This window comes from Formica exsecta, unplaced genomic scaffold (assembly GCF_003651465.1).
Source record: "Formica exsecta isolate Colony F162 unplaced genomic scaffold, ASM365146v1 scaffold229, whole genome shotgun sequence".
Classification (NCBI taxonomy): Eukaryota; Metazoa; Arthropoda; class Insecta; order Hymenoptera; family Formicidae; genus Formica; species Formica exsecta.
Window position 1 is genome coordinate 239,042 of NW_021849582.1, and position 22,068 is coordinate 261,109.

At 33.7% G+C, this 22,068-nt stretch overlaps 1 protein-coding gene across 5 annotated transcripts in view; it reads right to left on the reverse strand.

The window, feature by feature from the left end:
* The window catches only part of LOC115235652 (transcription factor AP-2-epsilon), a 227,574-nt gene that overhangs the window by 8,026 nt on the left and 197,480 nt on the right, over positions 1-22,068 (reverse strand). For all 5 annotated transcript variants that reach the window (XM_029807565.1, XM_029807564.1, XM_029807563.1 and 2 more), the window contains 2 exons: positions 15,595-15,793; positions 8,468-8,586 (listed from right to left, as the gene is read on the reverse strand). In XM_029807565.1, coding sequence (XP_029663425.1) covers positions 8,468-8,586; positions 15,595-15,793 — 318 coding nt within the window. The remainder of the gene's footprint in view (positions 1-8,467; positions 8,587-15,594; positions 15,794-22,068) is intronic.

Genomic DNA, 22,068 nt, shown 5'->3' on the forward strand with positions numbered 1-22,068 from the left:
TTTTCTATTAAAATCATGTTTGTATATGCGGATTACTCGTGTCTAATATATCAACGTGCTTAACGAGAGGTTCTACATATGTGAAGTATAAGCAAAACAAGTAGACCTTAATAAGTATATATTTAAAGAAACTGTTATCTCTCTCTCTCTCTCTAGTTAATTAACTTAAAAATTCATATTCTAGTGTAGCATCTGTATATGTTCAAAGAAGAAAAAAGCGTGATTTTTGAAAATTTCTACACACATCACTAATTATCGAAAAGATGCCAGATTGATCTAAACACTATTTAAAGATGAAAGTATCTTTTTTCTTTTTAATATATACTTTCGAATGAAAATTAAATGTGGGTATCACGTATAATGCATCAGCTCTTTTATATTCGAAATAACTGAGGGAACTCTATTTATGTGAGAGCCCGATTTTGATTGCTTTCTTCTATCGAACTTGATAAAGAACATATGAAGCTAACGTGTCTATTTTTTAGAAAGATCTTTTACGTAACGCGTATTCCACGAAGAGAATGTCGAATAAGTAATGTTGTGTAATATTTATTGACACATTAACATCGCTATTTCCTACGGAATTCTTGTATTAGGTGCGCACAATCGATAGTAAGTTAACTATCGGCGATCTTATCGCGATACCGTTGGACATGGTGCAAATTTCCAACCTCCCTCACTATTTCCCTTTTACCCTTCTTGGTGCAACAGGTCGACTCTTCTGCGCGAATTTGCATATCTCCATCGCGTCGTATCTTTCCATTTCTTCCTCTAATCTCTTTTAAGTAACTTAGCATCGGTTAGCATATCTATTACCAATATGCGTGTAACACAAACCGTTCGCGATTACGAACGCAAATGCGAGTATAACTTGCGCTTTATCATAGCATTCTTTTCCTTTGAGAAAATTTTTTTACCGCGTTTATTCGAATCTATTTAATTAAGAATAAAATGTTAATACTTTTCTAATTAATTTTTGTAAATTTTATTTTATTCTACATCAAAGTGATAGCGTGTGTCATTTTACTTTTAGATTTAATTACTTTATACAAATTGCATATGATATATAAAAAGCATTTTTATTAATCTTTCTTTTATTGATTAAAAAAAAAAAAAAATAATTGTTACGATATCTCTTAGACTTTAGACTATAACATTGTCGTCACACTTTCTTTTTTTAGCTTGAAAATTAGTATAACATAAACCAACGATTTCATTTTCGAAGAAAAACCGTGTATCATCTTAACACTTTCGTTAATCAAGCTGTTTTGTTTGGATACATGAACAATGTTCAGTTTACACGTATCGAATACCGAGATATGACTCAATAAAACGAAGAGATTCACAGATGCACGTAGCTAAGAAAGCTCGCAGATGGCAGATTCAGATTTAGATTAGCGAATGCGCGAGTAAATGAATAGGTAACGTGACTCGCGAATTGAGAAATAGCCATGTACCTTGATGACTTCATTCTATCGATCGCGAATCAATGCATCGTCGATCAGAAATTATGCAATTGACGCAGCAAGAAGGTCGGTCGGGAAAATACGCTTAATTATATGGCCAAATTTCATTTTTTTTTAACAGCACACATCCTAATATTAACAATATACAATTAGTGTTCATATTTGTTCAATTCTTCTTTAGCAAAGTCTTATGAATAATGTATTTGTATAGTATTAAAAAATAAGCACTATTAAAATTACGAGAAATTTTTCCAAATTTTTTTTCTTACACGCTATTTGCATGTTTTCATTGTAAGCACGAAATAATATTTTCTAAAAAGTTGTCAACTTTTTTAGATTGTAGAAATTATGCTCCTGTATTAAGCTATATTCGTAATATTTAAAACTTGTTACATTTTCTATCTTCACTTGTAAATATCCTTTTATAATCGAATCCCATCGCGAACGTGCTTATTTGAATCTTCGAAATAATGTTCATAGAAATTTGCTTGCCGTTCCAAGAGAGTCGACGATAGGGTAACCTTATTCGTCATGGAACGTTGTTACAACGATAATCAATATGATGCGCTCCATCTCGGCCTTCGACCGCAAATCACGTTCCATTATACGTTCTGATAATCGAACCTGCGAGAAAGATTTCGGGAATTCTCTTCCGCGTACCCCCGAGGTCGTCGTGTTCGGATATACCTCTGTTGCGGTTTCATATCAGTTTAAAACTTTACAACGAGTTGGCTGCGGTCGACGCGTACAGGCGTATATAACGTGTCTAAAATACGCATTCTTCGATCACCGTGTGCATGTTGTTCTGATGTAACTCTGAATTGCATCCTGATAGTTCTATAATCTAACATTTTACGATACATTATATTATGAAACGAAAGCAAATCTTGCAATAATATAAAAACCCACAGAATTATACTAATCGTTAAATATGAGAAATTAAGTAAACATTTTGATCGAATTAAATATATTTAAGCATTTCAGATCGACATTTTTTATGATTAAATGATCTCAATGATAATTATATCAACTTTTTTTCTTTTACCTAATTTTATTATTTTTGATAAACATTTTCGGACATAAATTTATAAAAATATTACAACTTATCTTCTTTCTTATACATATAAATGAAGAGATAGTAAAAATCCAAAATCATTTGCCTGTCCTACTTTTATTACTAAAGTTTTATTTGATATACCATAACTTTTTGCAGGTATCCCATGCAGAATCGAGATAAATAATCTCTGTCACTCTAATATTCTATGGCTTTTAAAAGAGCGTAAGCACATTATGTCATTGATGTGTACAATGATCAGACACGAATTTACGTATGAATTACGCGATATATCTATAGATATATCTACGCATAATGAATATATTCACAACTTCGTGTGTCGAGGCAGAAGTTCCCACACTTTCGCCTGTACTTCGTAAGCACCTTTGACGACATTCTTTTTATACGCATCAGTTCTTTATACGCAGCTAAGATTTTGCAGTTCCTTTAATTAGACAAAATGTGACAAGCCATTATATAACAAAATCATTACGTTTTAACAAGTTTTACTATTTATTTTGTATTCTTGTATTCTTAATATTTAAATGGCCGTAATGATCTGGGGTGGGTCATGTATTCGGGCCAACAACAGGTTATATTAGAGTGTAAATTCAGAAATTCAGCGTATATACTGGAAGAAGAGAAGAGAGAGAAAGAAGGAATTTTTGTTGGGAGGTGGTAGGAAAGAAAAAATGGGAAAGCGCAGAGGCCAGGGTTGAATCGGGAATCGAACCCGAGATCTCCGGGATGTGAGTCAGGCGCGCTACACACTGAGCCACCGGAGGCCCTACTATTTATTTTAAAATGTGTTATTCTTTTTTGTACGCATGCGCATGAATCTGTAATTTTCTCATTCTAATTGTATAATTAGAATAGATTAAAAACATAGTACGTGTGTATCTAATGACCTGTGTCTCGTAAATCGACTAACAGATTTTATGACAGGAATCGAGATTACGACAGTGATTTATAAATGAGAGAAATGATGTAAACAGAACACAAGAAATAGGAAAATATAAATGTATTCTTGAATATATTAATCTAATTTATGGTTTTATTATTAATCAAACTTCACTTTTTATATTTTTATCTCAGGAAATTACCATTTTGTGTGATATCGGTAATATTAAACGTAAAAATATCTTAAATATCTATATTAAAAATAGTTATCTTTATACGGTTTATTAGTCTTTACTTTAAAGTTTATATAATAACGATAAGACTATTTGTTCCGCGCGCGTTTGGTTTTATTAATTTAAATATCAAATTTATTTTTCTCAGATTACAAATCTGTAATGTAAATTGTAAAAAAGAATGTAACAAAACAAAGCATCTGTTGGTTATATATATTAGAAATATGTAATATGTATAATTTGTTGCCAAATCGATGATTTTTAAACTAATTTGACTGTACAATTGATACAGTTGCTTCCTTTTTACTAGATACATCCTTGTTACACATCCTTGTTACTGCATATATTGCCTATATGTTTTGCCACATTTTTAAGCACACTTAGAACGGCTATGATAATATATAAGATTCAATAAAGACTTATAAATTAGAGTTTCTGAATGATTTATAGACTGCTATTGCATAGCTTGTAAAACGTAGAATTGAACATAACGCTATTCTTATACGCATATAAATGGAAAACACGAGACTCGTCGAGTTTGTGTATTACATATAAGCGTAAAAATCAAAAAATAATATCGCGAACACGCACTGTCATAAATGTATCATTATTATTGAGACATTTCCTACATCATTAAAGCATGATAGAATCTCAGATATTTAATTAAGGAATCGCGGATCGCGTCATAAAACTCCCGTAAATCCATATACTTATGGATACATTATATGAATATCGATTCACTTAATAACAGTTATGTCCTCACTTTCAGGCTTGCATACGAAACAAGTTACATATACAAATAGAATTGAAAACATATAAGTTCATTTCAACATTTAAAGTTCTTTTTGAATTCTTTTCCTTTCAACCGGAAAGATGGGATTAATGAACACGGCTAATAAATTTTGTTTTCTACGTTAATTATACGCTCCATTCAGACACGTAAATATTTATTGAAAGCTAGAGATTTTTTGAGAACGGATCTAGTCTTGCTAAGTGACATTAATTCGTGGCCCAAGAAAACGCATTATGAACGCCATTTTACACCGATTTAACTTGTTTAACGGCTAATGACCATAGGTATAAATAATAGATATAGAAATTTTCTATGTCTAAATCGACAAATTGATGTATGCACACTTCATTGTATTGCGATAATAAGATGGTTTTACACGATGGTGTCAGTACAACGAAACAAGGCGATTAATTAGCTTAAGTTAAGATATTTATTTCAAAATTTACGAATCACTGTCCCACGTGCATCTACATTATATATTCACTATTTAATAAAATATTGTATTAGAAATATGAAGATTGAGGCGGAAATTTTTTAAAATTCTAAATAATTTTTTTCTTTGGAAATCTAACATTTTCTTGGAAATATTCTATCAATACGCAATATTGCAATTTAGCGAAACATAATACACTCGGATTTTGGGTTCTCCGATTGAGGAAGGATTACGGTACGCGTGCCGCCACCGCCCTGTCACGCAGGGGAAAGAAAAGCAAGAACCTCGGTGTTTTATAAAAGCCTCACCGACCATAAATTATAATCAACGTCCGTGTGCCAGCGAACTTCCAGGCGCGTCATTAGAGCACTGCTGGCCGAAGTGCGTGGCACGGCGATTGTACGCACATACGCATTTGTTGCGCGCTCGTTATTAAGCGCTCTCGTGCACTTGGGATATCCCGTAGGAGTCTCTTCCTCTCTTTCTCTCTCTCTCTTTTTCTCTGATTAACCATGCGTATCCGGCGCAACAAGATTGCACTCTGAGGTTGTTACTGTCATAACGCGGAAGAACAACGGAGATCTTTGTAAAGGCGAATTTATACGGTTCACTTTCGATAATTATCCGCTAAAAATCATTTGAAACGAAAATATAGTGATTTATGAAAGATTACATAGATGGAAAAAGTTTTCATAAAAATCAAAGAAATGCAACTAGCTTCTCTAATCTCATCCTCTTTGCCGAAACAGATTTAATCGGGATAATTAAAAGCTATGTGAGTAATTCAAACAGAATATATATTTGAAGATGATATTATTTTATATAAATTTTTATTTAGAGAATATAAAGAGTACCAGATAAAAAAGAATAAAATCTAATCAAACGTGTAGTACTAAATACACATGCAGTATTAAATGTGGAAGAAAAAAAAAAAAATTCAATATTTATTTTCTTATAATACTTTGTCAGACCAGATGTTTCATTTTATGAGACTTTAGTCCGGTACTACATGTCCAAACAAAAATTTATTCATCCACTTGAATGATTCATCTGAAACCCATCGAGCGTAAACCGTGTAAATTCACCTTAACGCGCGCTATTCTGGAGAGATGATTTCATCACTGTGCCCTACGAGACAAGTGGGCGTCACGAGGAATGTAATTCTTCAGTGTTGCGACGAGAGGAGGGTGTAAAGACGAGCGGAGAGGTAACCTCGCATAAATTACAGCGGTAGTAAATCGGAAAGCGTTATGTTTATCACTTGCGATAAATTGCTGGCAAAAACGCGTGATTATTGTTGGATTATCGCTAATGCGCCATTATTGATTTCGATAGTAAAGAATCCTGCAGAATTCGCATAACATACGCGTGAATAATAATTTAGACGAATGTATATCAATGAATTAAATATGCTGGTCGATACTCTTTTTACATAAATCTACATAATATATATACCAATGATTATCGTATTTCTCTCAATATCTTAGAATGATTTTGTAACTTTTGTGCGAATACCTTATTAAATCTACATATAATATAAATAATATATATTTCCCTATCATTTTATTTTTAATTTCAAAATGACATATGTCATTCCAAACTATTGATGTTGATAAGCGTCAATTAATTGTTATGCATACATTTTTAAGAATTTTTGAAGAGATAACGAGTATAAATCGATTGTAATTGAATATTACACAATGTCGGGATATTATGGCAACATATTTTTCGATAAGTATCGCGAGTTTCATTAACAAGCTATTAACAGCTATTAATTACAAAATAAATCATGACAGACCATATTATTATTGCAATGGGGCATTTTATAGATAAATGCGATTAATAGCGCGTTGTTTCCCCACATTAAATGCAACAGAATTGCACTCAGATTTACAAAATTTAATAATATATTATATGTATTAAAGAGATAATGTCATTAACAAATTTGAGACGGGGAACTGTATTAAGACTTATTTTAGAAAGTAATGGAATAAAAAACGTAAATGCAAAATGGCGGGAAATGAAAAACATTATTTCTATCATGTATTATAATTCGTTCTGGGAAGGCCATCTTTTAACTCGTTAATGTAGAGCTTTTTGCTGACTTCTTTCACTGAAATATTCTATGAAATAATTATAAGATACATATATAAAAATTTTTTTATGTATTCTGAGAAATAAACTGAAAAATAAATTTTCTTTCGCGAGAAAACATAAATTTACTTAATTAACTGAATAATATAAGCAAAATGTTTTGATTAAGGTAGAAACCAATTGTGTGAAAATAATTAATATTAAGGCTAAAAGCTCTTTAGTTTCGAAAGCGTAAGTAAAGACAATAAAATACCTTAAATAAAATTTAAATTAATTGATTCTGGCAACTAATTATTTGAATTATCTTAATTATTTTTTAATTATGAAGCTATTAAATAATTAAATAGCGTCTCGGCATATTTTTGTTAAGAAAAAATAATTGCTAAATTTGAAAATAAATATAGTGTAATTTTATATACTTTCTTTGATATCTCAAGATTTGCAAGGCCAATTGACAAGCTTGATTAAAATATTGTGCTTCATAAATGCATGCAACTTTATTTTTGTATAACCGATTTTCAATGTGTTGTATAAGCGAATATACGGTAAAATATAAAAGAAAATGTAAAGGTTGCAAGCTCATGATAAAACTGGGATATTCTGCAGGAAGCTTTCCGTTTAATTATATGTTTTTACTTCTTGTACCGGATACGCGATCATTATTGCTAATGAAGAAAATGATTGCGAGTAAAGAAAAAAGATGTTACCGTTATTATCATGTAATTTTGTTTTATATTTGAAAGAGATGATTTTATCAGCGTATTTTATGAGATGGTCATATGTTATATCTTCAAGATATAATAGCTTTTACAAGAATATTGTGAATTCATAAACAAGCTTAATATATATTGCTTTCTTTGACAAATGTAGCATCTTTTAAATTGGAGAATGTATAATATAAAGTAATTTCGATGGTCAATATTTTAAATGTATACAAATTGCTGTGGAAATACAAACGCATTATCTTTTTTAGTCGATTTTTTTAAGAATCTGAATTCAATTTTTTTTTTGGTCAAAATTTCATTGGATCTCATCTTTTATAGAAAATATTTAGCTCTAAGTTTTAATGTACTATTAAGATAAGTTCAAGTTGAAATTAAGTGAAAACTCAAATATTAGTTTTTTAAGCCATAAGAATTCTAATTCAAGGATTTCAAGCAGAAATGTTTTTGTTTATGATTACATTTCAAGAGAGCGGCAACTTGTATATTCAAATCATATATAATACGACGTTGAAAACTTGAAAATCAGGAATAGAAACGAGCATGTATAATGTATGTAGCAATGCCTGATCATATCTGCTTAGTAACATCGTAAATCATTCCGAAATATATTAATATTTAATTAATATCTCAGGGCTATTAAGTTTGTAACATGCAAGCTGTACCAGACTTATCGGTTTCTGTTCGATCTGTTTGTGTCAGATGTTTCTTTTCTTTATAAATTCCTTAATGACTTCGTAATCGAGTTTTCGAAATAAGAGAAAACACTCACCTTCCACTAAGGATGTTAAAAGCGTGACATTAGCCGCCTTCCTTCTGCCGGCTGGCAGATTCAAACCAATTTTTTCCAATTTTTCCCTAAGCAGACGCCCGCCATTTTTGGATTTCGCCCTGGAAAATGTAAAATATATCTCTTATAGCATAAAGCTTTTTCATAACAATAGCTTTCTTAACATCAATTAAACAACGTGTACGATATATGATAATCGAAGATAAATTTATGGCTGTATCTAATCCCAAAAAAAAGATATAAGATATAAAGATAAAGATATTCTATCAATATAAAAATATTATATTGATAGAAACATTATTTTTGAATAATTATACATTATATAAATAGCCTGATTCTTATATTTATCTGTGCATAATTTATTCAATTATCATTAAAATTATTTTTTATATTTTTAAATGATTATATGTATTACGTTTTCAGTACCATTTTATGTTTCACGCATTCCTTTATTTAATATCGTCAAGTTTGATCGAGTTAAAGCTTTCGTAACTTTTCTAATACCATCACGTCAACGAAACAATCAACTCACAATAGATTTGATATGTGTTGCACAAAATAAATAATACTCGAACAATCGTCATTGTGTTTAGTTTACGTTTAGTTAATTATTTATTTTTTCTATCGTTTTCGTGTAATATTTTTATTCGGATACAAGCGCGAACGCCCACGCACGCGCGTGTTTGCGCGATCCCGGCGCGTGAGAATTTCGAAACGGAACTCCGCCATTAATCATTTTGCCGCGATCTCTAAAAAGATGAAATCGTAGAGCGGAGAGGGACGGCGGCAGCGAGAGGGAGAAAAATAAGTGAATTAGCATAATCCGCGACTACGCATGTGTCATCGGCGATTGAGTAACTCGACGCGCGGAGCAACGCACGTTCGAGGATGCGTGCTGTTCATGTTTTGCGGAATAGGATCATGCTTGAAAGGAGCACTATTTTCGCACAGCAATCTATTCAGGCTGTAACGCGAGCATCGATAGGATTTTTGTCGGCACATCTTCATGGTTTCCTTCGATATGTGTAGATTAATTATTAAGAAATGTAATATCCCCTGTATATGGATGAGGCCTTTGATGATTTATTAAAGTCAAGCATTATCCATTGTAATAGTGTGATTCCGTTTGGTGCAATTAGATATATCTTTTTCGTTATTTCAAAGAATGTTTGATGACAAAGTGGCATTTAAGATTGAAATCATAATCTAAATTCAAATATTTAATCTCGAACTTTGTGTAGATAAAAAATATTTATGTGTTAAATGGCTTAGGAGATAGCTTCATTAACTAAATAAATGGCTCTTTGTCGAAGAATACAGGAGACTATATATATGATATATTACAGTTACTCTTTCAATGTAACTAATATCGTAGAAAATAAATACATAGGCGATTCTACGAAGTATTTATGAGCAACTCTCGCTGAAAGCGAAACATATTCCAGAGAAAAAAATTCTAATTTTTTATTTTGTGCTGAATCGTGTATCGGATACGTCCCATGTGTTTTTCCCACCGAAGTTCATCAAGACACCATCGAAAATCGTGTTTTAATCGTGTTTTAATCGCTTACGAGACCGTCGTATGGCGATTTCGTGTTGTTAATCCGACGACCAAGCCGCGAAGTAAATTTTTTTTTTTTTTTTTTACGACATCAACAGGCATGCGATAGTAGCAGCGACTTCTTTCTTTAACACACCCTGTTCATCCATCATTCTGGTCTGTTATAACGGTAACGCGTATCGCCTACCTTTGTTCGATTCGACTGTCCGGCTCGCCCGGACAATCTTTAGCTTCGCTTTTGGCAATTAATATGTTTTACCGCTATAGGTTTTTAATATCGATTTCTTCGAATTTACATTCCGGGCATTTTATTTTCTCAAAATTATACTCTTCCAAAATGTATTTATTTTTAAACATAATAAAAGGAAGTGGTTAATTATTTTCGTTTAATTTAATCTCTATGATTAAAAGTGAGATTTTCGTTTAAGTTTGTATCGAAAATTTTTATTTTGAAACGTAAACATGATTTAAGTAGAATATTTCACTTCTTTTTCTCCTTCTAGAATTCTTATCTTATAAGTAATGCAATATTATATCATAAATCATCATATTGCATTTATATTTATTTGCAAAACATAACAAAATGTTAAAATGTTTTTTTAATAATAGAATTTATGAATTTAAATCGTGCTATTAACAATCAATCATCAATACTCTTTGTTTCTTGGTTTATATTCTTTGTTGTTTATTTTATTGCAATATAATTGTATATTTATTGCAATATAAGTATATTATATTATATTATATTAAAATCTAAAATGAAATATTAAATTGATAGAATTGTGCTGAAACTACTTCTAACTAAATTACAAAAAATTTTCTAAAGACACATTTTTGTCTGAATTTTGAGATCTGGATGTCTGAAAGAAATTTCAGACAATCTGTCTTAATCATCAGAGTCGTTTTTCTGAAAGTTCAAAAGAATGTGAAAATTGAAGTGTGTCTGATTGAAACTTCAGACAAAATGTCTGCAGCTTTTTTGCAGATACATTGTTCGAATTTTCAGACAGAATGCTGTCTGAATTTTCAATTTTTTTACAATGTAATATGAACTTTTCTTTCGATCGCACTTTGTGTCTCCTCAGACGATGTGATCGTCTCCGATGATCATTAGTGATATCGAAATATAGATGTATAGTCAATGCATGACAAAAAATTTTGATCGTGCCCCGAATTTAATTGATCGCGTGAAATGAATGCACGATCAAATCGAAATTTTGTGTTTAACGATCATTGTCGTCCTCCGTTTTCGTACGTGACGAGAGCGACACTGCACTCATTACAGAATCTTGTCCCGAGAAGGATCCTCATTCCACTCACAATCAGACGCATCGTCCCCTCTTACGTTAGGGTTTCCTCGAGATTTTGCACCCCCTCGATCCTGCCGATAGGAATACTGGTGCGCCGAGATTCCTTGTTCCCCCCAGATTACTCGAGACGAGTGGCATCGTTAATCGTCTACGGATGCCGCGCGACATTAGTAAACCAAAAGACTTCCTGACGCGATCAAGACTCATTCAAATAGCTTCCGTGTCGTTCATCTTACGAGAGAGTGAGGCGAAATTACGATTAGCAACGATTAGCGCGTGGAAACAGATGTTGCGACTTATTGAGATATTGATTACCCTCGTAATATCTTTGCTAATTTTGTATTAAATATTATACATATTAGACATTTTCAATCAAATCTTTTTAGATTTCTTACAAGATATATATTGTATATATGTATGTGTGTATATATATACAACATATATTTATATATATATATATATATATATAATTTATAATATTTACATACTTCATAATATTTATATACTTCAAAATTTTTTTATTGTGATATAATGAACAAAGTTTATAAATCATATGTTTTTTAACTCTTTTCGTAAAAACCTACCAAATACTATCAAACTACTAAACTTGATTCCAGGATAAGCAATTATCTCAGCTTTTAACGATAGAGAATATAATATTTGAATATACATGTAGAATTAAAATTTGATAGTAAAAAGAAAAATTGCTTTTTTGTATTATTTCTTATCTTTATAAGTTTGTTTAAATATGTCGTGCTAGATTTAATAAATGGCGAGATCTATTTTGTGTGGACATTTAATTCTCTCGATCAAAGAAGTAATATTGATTCGAAATATATAGCAATAAATTAAATCGATCGAATGATTGTGCGTCAGAAAATGTTGTATTTCTGTGGTTACCAGATTTAATGAGAACCGCGCCGAGAATAATAAAATGTCACTGTCACATTTTTTTGCCGCAAAATGAAACTATAGTATAAGTGTATCTGCTACTTATATAATAATTGATGCGTGCATAGTATTTTCTTTCTCTCTCTCTCTCTCTCATTTAACTTGAAATAGACAACAAAGAGAAAAAATGAATATCACACCGAAAAAGAGCTCCTGTTCTAAAGTAGAACTCAGTCGCGTTTTAAATTGGCCGACAACCTTTGAGCAATATTTTTTAGACTCTTAAGCAGATGTAGACCAATCCTAAAAGATATTCGCGCCAGTAATTTATAGAGCAGGTGAGGATTTTGCTAATCCCTAATAAATTTCAGATTAAGAATATACAATATTAAAAATTATTCAGTCATTAAAGTTCAAAGGTCGCATATCTCAGGATATATAAGAGATAAAACATAATAAAATTGATCGAAAAGAAACATATACATATAATTGTATGTAATTTTAAATATAGCGAGCAAAAATCTTTAAGTGACGATACATTTATAAATTGAGCGAAACCATTTCGAAAGTCCTTTCGTGATTTTACCTCGATACCAAATTCTGACACTCGTTCGTTCTTATAAATAATAAAAAAAAAAAAAATCAATAGAGCACAGTGAGAGAAACGCGCGCGTTACGAAATGCCGCTCAGAGCGATAAAAAAATCGACGGTGAGAAAACAGAAACGGTAGGGGCCGCGAACCGAGGATGCATGCGTATCACTGTGACAAAAGCGCTCGCATATACATGCAACGATCTTTGAAAATCTCTCGAGGCGCATTACGATCGCGGAGGATCCCCTCACGTGGACGAGCGGGGGAGGGAGGGAGGGAGGGGGCGCAAGTTGCCGGGAATGAGGCTAAGATGGTGGGGGAGACAAAAGGAGGATACTATAGAGGAGAGGGGGAGAATCTCTATGGTGGCAAGTCTCTGCCCGGCGCGTGTAATTATCGGTCAGATCGCTATGCGAACGGATGAATTATAACCGTCGGTGCGAGATGCCGAGCTCGCCCGAGGCGCGCTCGCTCGCTCGCTCGCGTACCGAGAGGAGAATTGACACTCGGAGCTACGCGGGTTATTAATGTCTCATTTGCATCGGGGATAGATCGGTCCGCTTTATTAGCAGTTTATTCCGCGGCGTATATATGTATACGCGAAAGATTCGCCGCCCTCCGTCACTTGACAGCGAAACAATTCGTGGGCGATGTGTGATACATCAAAGTACGCGCATCCGTAATATTTCTTTTTACTGCAGAAAAAGCGCGCGTTTTCTTTCACAATACACATTCTGCGTTGAATGGAGAATTTACATTTGTTTGAGAAAGAATTTATTAAGCGAGAGAGGGGATAAGAAGATGTCTGTGTTTAAAACTTTTCACACCATTTTTAGCAATATCTTTGATTACATTCTCTCTCTCTCTTTCTCTCATGATTAGTTTTTGTACAGATTATAAAAATTATTATTATTCTTGATTTTCTTTCTTATCCGCCCGAGTTTATGTAATCTTGAATGAATTTTCTTACAAATATTCACCTAAAGAATCGCGAATGTAAAATAACGGAGCGTGATTTTGCGATGCCTTGACGGCAATTTCGCAATGTCTATTGCGAGAGAAAGATTCAGCGTGAAAAGTCGCATGTACATACGAGTACGCGGGAGAATATCTGACCACTTGCACGGTAATTCATCCACGCCTATGGTGATAAAGGATTGCGCAATGAGCAGTATTCTCTCTAGCCTAGGATAAAACCGCGAATCAGATAAAGAAGGGTGTTTCTCTCCCATGAGAAGCTTCTATAAATCAGGTAACTGTCCGTGCACGGTGTAAGAAACGAGCCGGACAAGCTGAACACGCGGGTTTATTAATTAGTCTCATAGATAAAGTCGTGTAACGGTGCGTATCGCGATCTTCATTCCGCTGTATCTTTTCAGCTCGCGCATTGTTCCGATCGCGCCTCGTATCAATTACATCGATTATTTCGATACGCGGCCGGAAATGTCGGTTTAATGCAGCGCTGTGTATCCCGTATTTTGTTTCTTCCGCGGAATCAATGGCTGTGATACAACTCCGCCAGCCACGGACCGGCACGGTATCCGGTGACCATGGATTATCGCACTTTGTAAGAAATGTAATGCTTGTAATAAAAGTGTAATCATCATGTGTTCCTTCGTGACAGGATATTCACAATCGAATCCCATTTTCATTCATCTGTACAAGAAAATATACAGGGTGTTCCGAAATTAAATGTCAAAACTTCGGGAGCGTGTTGGGAATAGATAAATTAAGAAAAAAAAATCCTTTAAATATTTGCTCGTTTTTGCTTCGTTTTGAAAAATATCGCAAAAAAAGAAACCAAAAAAATTTCATCAGAACACCTAAAATAATATTAAAATTATTAGGCCTATCGAAAAGTGAGATAAAAGTTATCAATCATAGAATTAAGAAAAGAGAGTAAATTAAAATTCTCGCGAAGTAAAATTAGAGGATCATAAATAAGTACGCGATAACGCGAGATTATATATTGTATCCTCTTTACTTTAGTTTATGTTACATTCTTGTCATTAAGGAAGTGACAACATGTATAAATAAGTAAATTGAAACGAAAAAAGCTCTCATTTTTTCACTTATTTATTACTTATTTAAGTAATAAATATTTAAGTAAACAAGAGTTTCTTGATGAAAATTTTTTTGTTTCTATTTTTGCGATTTTTTTCAAAACGAAGCGAAAATGAGCAAATCTCTAAAGAACTTTTTTTCTTAGTTTATCCCCCATATACTCCCGAAGTTTTGACATTTAATTTCGGGACATCCTGTATGTGAAAGTTATCTATATACTCGTACTTCTTGTCGAAATTTACGGAAATCTGTTAACTAATAGATTTGTTTTCATCAAGATTCTTTGATCGACACGTTTGTTTTACAATTTTATAACGTGCGACTTACGTTAATCTCAAGACAACGGTATATTCGTATATCGGGCACCTTCCTAATCGATAGCCGTGCCGATTCTCACGGGAACGATATTTAATCTTTCGCCAAATTATTCTAACGGTTTGTTTATGGGCTGCTGAGAGAGCCCGAGGGGCTCTAAGTGTGTGCGCGATTAAAGACGGATGAATGAACCGCACTCTCTCTTTCTCTCTCACTCTCTGCCGAGAAAACTATTCTCGGAGAGTACTGCGCAGAAGAGAGGCAGGGAAGGGAGAGGGGAATGCTTATCGAGTAATCGAGGTAATTATATATTTTATATCGACTCGCGAAATTGATTTGTGTGATAATTATAGCGTTTATAAATTGACGCCTTACCTTCGTAACACGCCGCCGAGGAGACTCGCGTTCAAACATTCCGGTGGCGATAGCCGTCTTTGTACCTCTGCTACCGTAACTTTGTACTTGCTGGTGCTGCTTAGTAACGATAATCGTCCTGGGACCGAACAGAACACGTCCGACGGTTGGGCGTTTCCGGACAACATAGCCTTCTCGCTCCTGTCCGAAGGTTTCATATCTGCAAAATTTATATGTAGCTCTTAGAAGTAGCAAGATGACTCCAAGATTCTGAGAATGACAAAAAAGTTGACTAGACGTATAAAATATATATAATATTTTAAAGATATCATAAAGATAACAATATCCATATATAACTAGAAACAGGAAACTATCTATCGACAAAAGCGTTGCTTTAAAGACGTTTTGGCTGTACAATAATAGCAAAAAGCTGTCGAAATTGAAAAAAAAAAATCTTTCTTACATTTATACTGTTTAAAAAATAAAATAAATAAATCTGGATTATGAAAAAAATTAAAGTGTCACAAAATAATATGATTTTTAACGTTTTTGCAAAAGAAACTAATTGTAATTAATTAATTTTTGGTCGTGAATACCTCCTGAAATCATTTACAAGAAACAAAAGAACAAGTAATTTATAGAAAGATTTTGGGGGCCTATAAGTACTTTGCTACAATTTTTAGTAAATAATTTTTGGACGAGTGGATCTACATCAAATGTTGCACAATTGTTTATTAGACTTTGGTTAATATATATGAAAATTATTAATAATATGAAAATTTTTATTTCGCTGGCAATGTTTTTTCCTTATCAAATTTGTCAATAAGTGCTACAATATTTTTCATAAGAATCAATACAAATTTTAAATTTAAATAATTTTCAAACCGTTAAAAGAATTGTTCTCAGGTTTTACAGAGATAGAAGAAATAATAGAAAAGTCATTCATCATTCATTCATCGCTTTTGTCAATATTTTGACATGACACATACATCCTTAATAACATCTTAATGTTGATAAAATGATAGATGTAATGCGTTTAATAAAAATATATAGATAAATTGCCTGTATCCGAGGAAGATAAAAATAAATTACTTGAAGATAACGTCCTCTTATCGCATATGTATCATCTATTTGATTTATATGTTAATCACAGTGATAAGTTTTATTCAACATATTGCGTGCACACGATGGGTATAATCGTAAATCACAAAGCTGCCGAATATCCTGAATGAATATCATGACATCATTCATGATGACACTCGTCGAGATATATTTTCAGTTCGCACCTGGTAATGAACTTCTCCCGTCAAATTATCGATAAGCATCATGTAACGGCGCGACTTAATAACGCTAATGAATAGAAAGATTTTCGAAAGTTATCAGGTGGCCCAACGTATCCTTATCGAGAACGAGCGTCTAAACGAGTTTTATATTAATGGATAATTCATTATATTCCGAGAAATGTATAAAGTAAATTCTAATGGACCGATATGCACCGATCAATGTCGCATATTTCGTAAGATATTGTTCGGCCTCTATCAGTTTTCATTCTCGTCTCCACGTCAGAACCATAATAATCAGTATCGGACGAAGGAATGCAATAATCGAGTTAAGACTACTGTTAGTCCATTCTTCCATAGGTCAAAGTGAGATTCACGACTCGGCGGAGGAATATCGGAACCGAAGAGCTTTCGATCCGAAATTATATTATACAGCCCCTATCTCTCTCTCCTTCTCTCCTCCCCTTCTCTCTCTTTCTACGTGTACGTGTGTTCGCGTGCGTAACCGTGATCAGCAATATCTTCGGCGAATATTTTAAATTCGTCCGTACCGTTCCTGTTTTAGTTCCTATGCATCGGATAGCCCCGCATTATTGCATCGTTGCCCTGGAATGCTTAATATCGTGCCTTGGGGCCCGGACAAAGCGCGTTATTACATGGCAAAGAGATTGGTCAACTTATAACTCGGAACTCTTCATCTTCGCCAGTGCACGAAGGGTGTATCTTGCTTCGAAATTTTATGTTTCCATATACAAAAGAATCGCTAGACGAGAGACATGCGCTGATTTTTTTTTTTTTTTGTTTGTTTTTTACAAATCAAGAGAGAAAAAAGAAATATATAATCCTCTATAATATTCTAAGAATCTCTTTAGAGAAGAATCCCATAGTGTACGTCATGTATAAAGGATGCGATGTAATATGGCATATTAATATTTGTATGGCATAATGAAGAAAAAGATGGTAATCCCGCTATGAGCGAAGGAATTCATCGTAGATTTTATTGTCTTAACATCAGCTAACCGTTGCTGCGTTTCGCTTGATTCATCGCTCGGGACACTGATTAGATGCACCATCATCATCCCCTTTAATGTCAGCGTGTTATGACAGATACACGAGATGGCTCTATAAATCTAACCGATAGGTATCTCGTGGCACTTTTGCGCCAACGTAGCATTCTTGCTTTATCGTTCTCGCGACGCGATTCGCCTTCGTTTCATACTCGTTGAGCGACGATGCCGTTGTAAGCCGAGCCACGCATCGTTCGGATACAGACGGAGAGATCCCGCTTGACATTCAAGTATGGCAAAAATCGTCGTCGTCGTTGTCGTCATCGCAAGCGAGGAAAGGAGGAAAGCGAGCTAGCTGTCTGTATTATCTATGACTGTCGGGTATCGATCCGATACCGGTCGATGTCTAGATCAATACAGCGAGTCAAACGGATAATAAATCTCCGTACCTACCAAATAGGGTCGACTCTTGTCGTGCCCGGCGTGCTTGTAAATTATTATGTTCGAGAGGAAGCGGCGGATAGAGAACGGTCCTGCGTAACGGTCCTGCCCGCTGGCAGCAGCGTTAGTCGGACAATTTGGTAACATCGAAATGATGTCGGATGAGAAAGAGAGAGAGAGGGGCGGGGGGAGGGAGAGAGGGAGAGGGAGAGAGAAAAGCAAAAGAGAGAAAAGGAAAAACGACGGGTGTCGGCGAGTACATGATTTCTGTGACTCGCATCAAGCATGCGATATCTCTTCATTTTTCTCCGAGTGTGACATCAGTGGATGTTAAGTATAGGTTTTATATATAATATCTTTTTTCCAAACGTATACTTTGGTACTTAAGGATCGACGGGACCTTAATGTTTCTTTTACGCTGATTTCTCTCTTTGTCTTTGCTTTTCTCATTTGATCGCTTGACTATTTTTGCTGGAATATGGTTATCGTCCTACTTTGAGAGCATTAGTACAAGATTTTAATTTTCTCCGTTCAAAGAATTACGTATTCATTGTAGTATACACTATAAAAAAATATTATCTAAGATGGTATAAATTATATTTTTCTGTCATACAAATAGTAACTGATACTGCATTTTATTGCAATATTTTTTTTAATTTTAGCATTCTGAATAGGATTCATCATAGACTTCATTGAGTTATTTTTTTTTTTATAAAGACGTTATTATTCTTTATAAAATTTTTATTCTTTATTAATTTTTTATTTCCTTTTATCGATCTTTTTTTCAATTTATGCATTAAATGGCGTTATTTTTTCCATATTAGGATAATAATATTCGATAAGGATTATCGAATGATTATATCCGTATATTTTTCCGAATAATAAAATTATGTGAAATTTATGGATACACAAAATAATCTACCGAAACTGTTCTTAACTAACGTTAAAATTAAAACGTTAAAAATTAATGTTAAACTAAAATTAAAATCTTATTTTGATAAAAATCTTAGTTTGCTATAAAGAGTATTTTTTGAAAGACAACAACGCGTGCTTTATTTAGTTATGTACGGTGCAACACGATTTCGTCGTTATATATATATCATTTGGAGAGGCCTAAGTACTGCGAGCATTTCTAACTGTCCCTGATGTTACTATCTCGAACACTTATCTCGATTCTAGTAACGGTTTACGAACGTATATTAATTTATTAAATGGGAATAGCTGGGGCTGCGCTTATTTTATCTATAAGGTCTACACGAATAGAGAGTAGAGCGTATAATTATCGTGAACCTTTCTCTGTGTGAATTGTGAAACTAGCTTACTCATTGACGGATTATCACCATCAATTTCTCTATCACCAGTTAATTATTCATTTGTCACTCTATCTGATAATTCGGCGACTATGGCAAAAATAAGTAGATTTGCAAAACTATATTCCAGATTTTAATAAATCATAATTAATTTGAATCTTACATAAAATATATACATTTACATTTTAAATATAATCTTCTTATATAAAATGTGTAATTGATAAATTCAATATTTCATAGCATTAAATGGACAAATGCAACACAGAGATAAGTCTTTTGTATTCCAAGATTTCAGGGTAACTGAAAAATTAAGATTGATTATAAACAAATGATAATCTAAACTTTTATCTCACAGTGAATTGCATCTTCAAAGATTATCTGAGTCATCGCAATAATAATCACGAGCATCGTATGTTGCTCGAGACGTTACTTTTCCTCTAGAGCGACGTAGCCAACGATATATGATGCACGTCTGAATATCTTTCTCGTGAAATTACCTTGTTGCTATAATCAGAATTTAGATAACGTCCAGGAAGTTTTAACACTAGATAATTTATCAATGAGTAGATAAGTATGTATATGCAAACTGAAAAATGTCGGCCTGAAAACGGAATATGTCGCAAAACGAGATGTCGGGCGATTGTCTCCAGATTAAATTGCAGGCCGACAGCATTAATGCAATAAGATCTTTAATAATATTCTACATATTTGCACATGCAATCCGTGGATAGTTTGCAAACTTCTTTCGCAGTTAATTAGCATCTGCGAATTCTTTCGATTACGTAGCAGTCTGACTCACGCGCGACCATGACACAGGAAGCACTTTACCTTCGTACATCTTCGGGTTCTTATGTATCTGTTCCAAGAAATGTCTCCAAAGAAATGTGCAAAAAGACCTGTTTATTCAGGGGTATAAACTTTTCTCTTATTTTTAACTATTATATATACAAAGCATTAGCAAAATGACGAGTGAGTAAAAATTACAACGGTAGGTGAATCGGTTTCTTTCATGCTTATTTTAGAAGATTGCAATTTGCATAATCGATGTTTTTATTTATAGCTAATTTATTTATTTATTTATAGAAATATTGCTTGAAGCTATTTACGATTGAGAAATGCGCCTGCTATAACGTTTATTGACGTGCGATTTGCTAAAACCATCATCCACGAGTCGTGGGTGGTTAATTAAATTCCGCTTTGAAGTTAATAGCACGAAAAAGTGATAAATCGATGCAGCCGCATAAATCAGCGGCTCATCTCTTCTCCATCGGCTGCTGAGTAACAGATCGTCAAGTAGTTTGCCATAAAAGGCAAAGCCACTGCTAGACTGTACTAGACTGATGTTGGGAACAGCATGGCAATTACAAACATCGCTAAAGCGCAATAACATTGTCGAGAGTCAAAGGTGATGACAATAAGCGGTTGCTTAGCCATCAACAGGAGTTTGCTTGCTGTTTGTATTTTATAGCTCGCGTACGAGTGACAGAGATCTGGTTAAACAAGATAAATACGATGAAATCGCGCAGATGAAATCAGTGCAGAAAGGTTTCACCGCCCGTCAGCGCGATAAATGTGTCTATATTTGTATGATTTAACTCGTCGGGATTATTGGCTAATCAATATTCGTTCGTTGAAACAAGGATGAATGAGACGTCGAGATACTACATATTGCGACAGTTATACACGTGGATACTTGTTATTGAAAAATTCAATTTAAAAATTCACTACTTGTTGAAAATTTTTTTGTTGAAAATCTCAATATTTTTATTCGAACTAAAATTCATGAAAGTAAATCTCGATTGAAGAGCGGCGCGTTTAAAATCTACAAATATCCATTAAAACCAACACAATCACTGTAAAAAAAACTGACTGAAACTTTAGACAAAGTGTCCACAGCTTTTTTGCAGACACATTGTCTGAATTCTCAGACAGAATGTTGTCTGAATTTTTAGAAAAACGACTTTAATGATTAAGACAGATTGTCTGAAATTTGTTTCAGACATCCAGATCTGAAAATTCAAAGACAAAAATGTGTCTGAATTTTTAGAAAATTTTTTACGGTAATTATAATATAATAATAAATAAAAGAATCATCTGTGAGGGAAAAGAAAAAAAGCATCGAAAATACTTGTACCAATACATCGACAGTTCAAAGATGCGATATTCTCGAGATTAGATTTGCTGCTTGCTCGCAAAGCTCGGTGCGATCAAAGAAAGATCTCATAGTCGGCGGTTAAGTAACGCGAACTTACATACAGCCCGCACCGCGTTGCACAACGCGCGCCGGCCGGTTTTGATCGCAGGTATTCTCTGTCATAGAGCCGCGTTTCATAGAATGTTTAACGAGATAGATCATAAACAACAATGGTCTGAGGCGGAGATTCGCTCGCTCAGAGGCCGACTGTTCTCCGTTCACCGTCTACCATTCAGCTGAACGAGCGACCGCCATCGATTGCC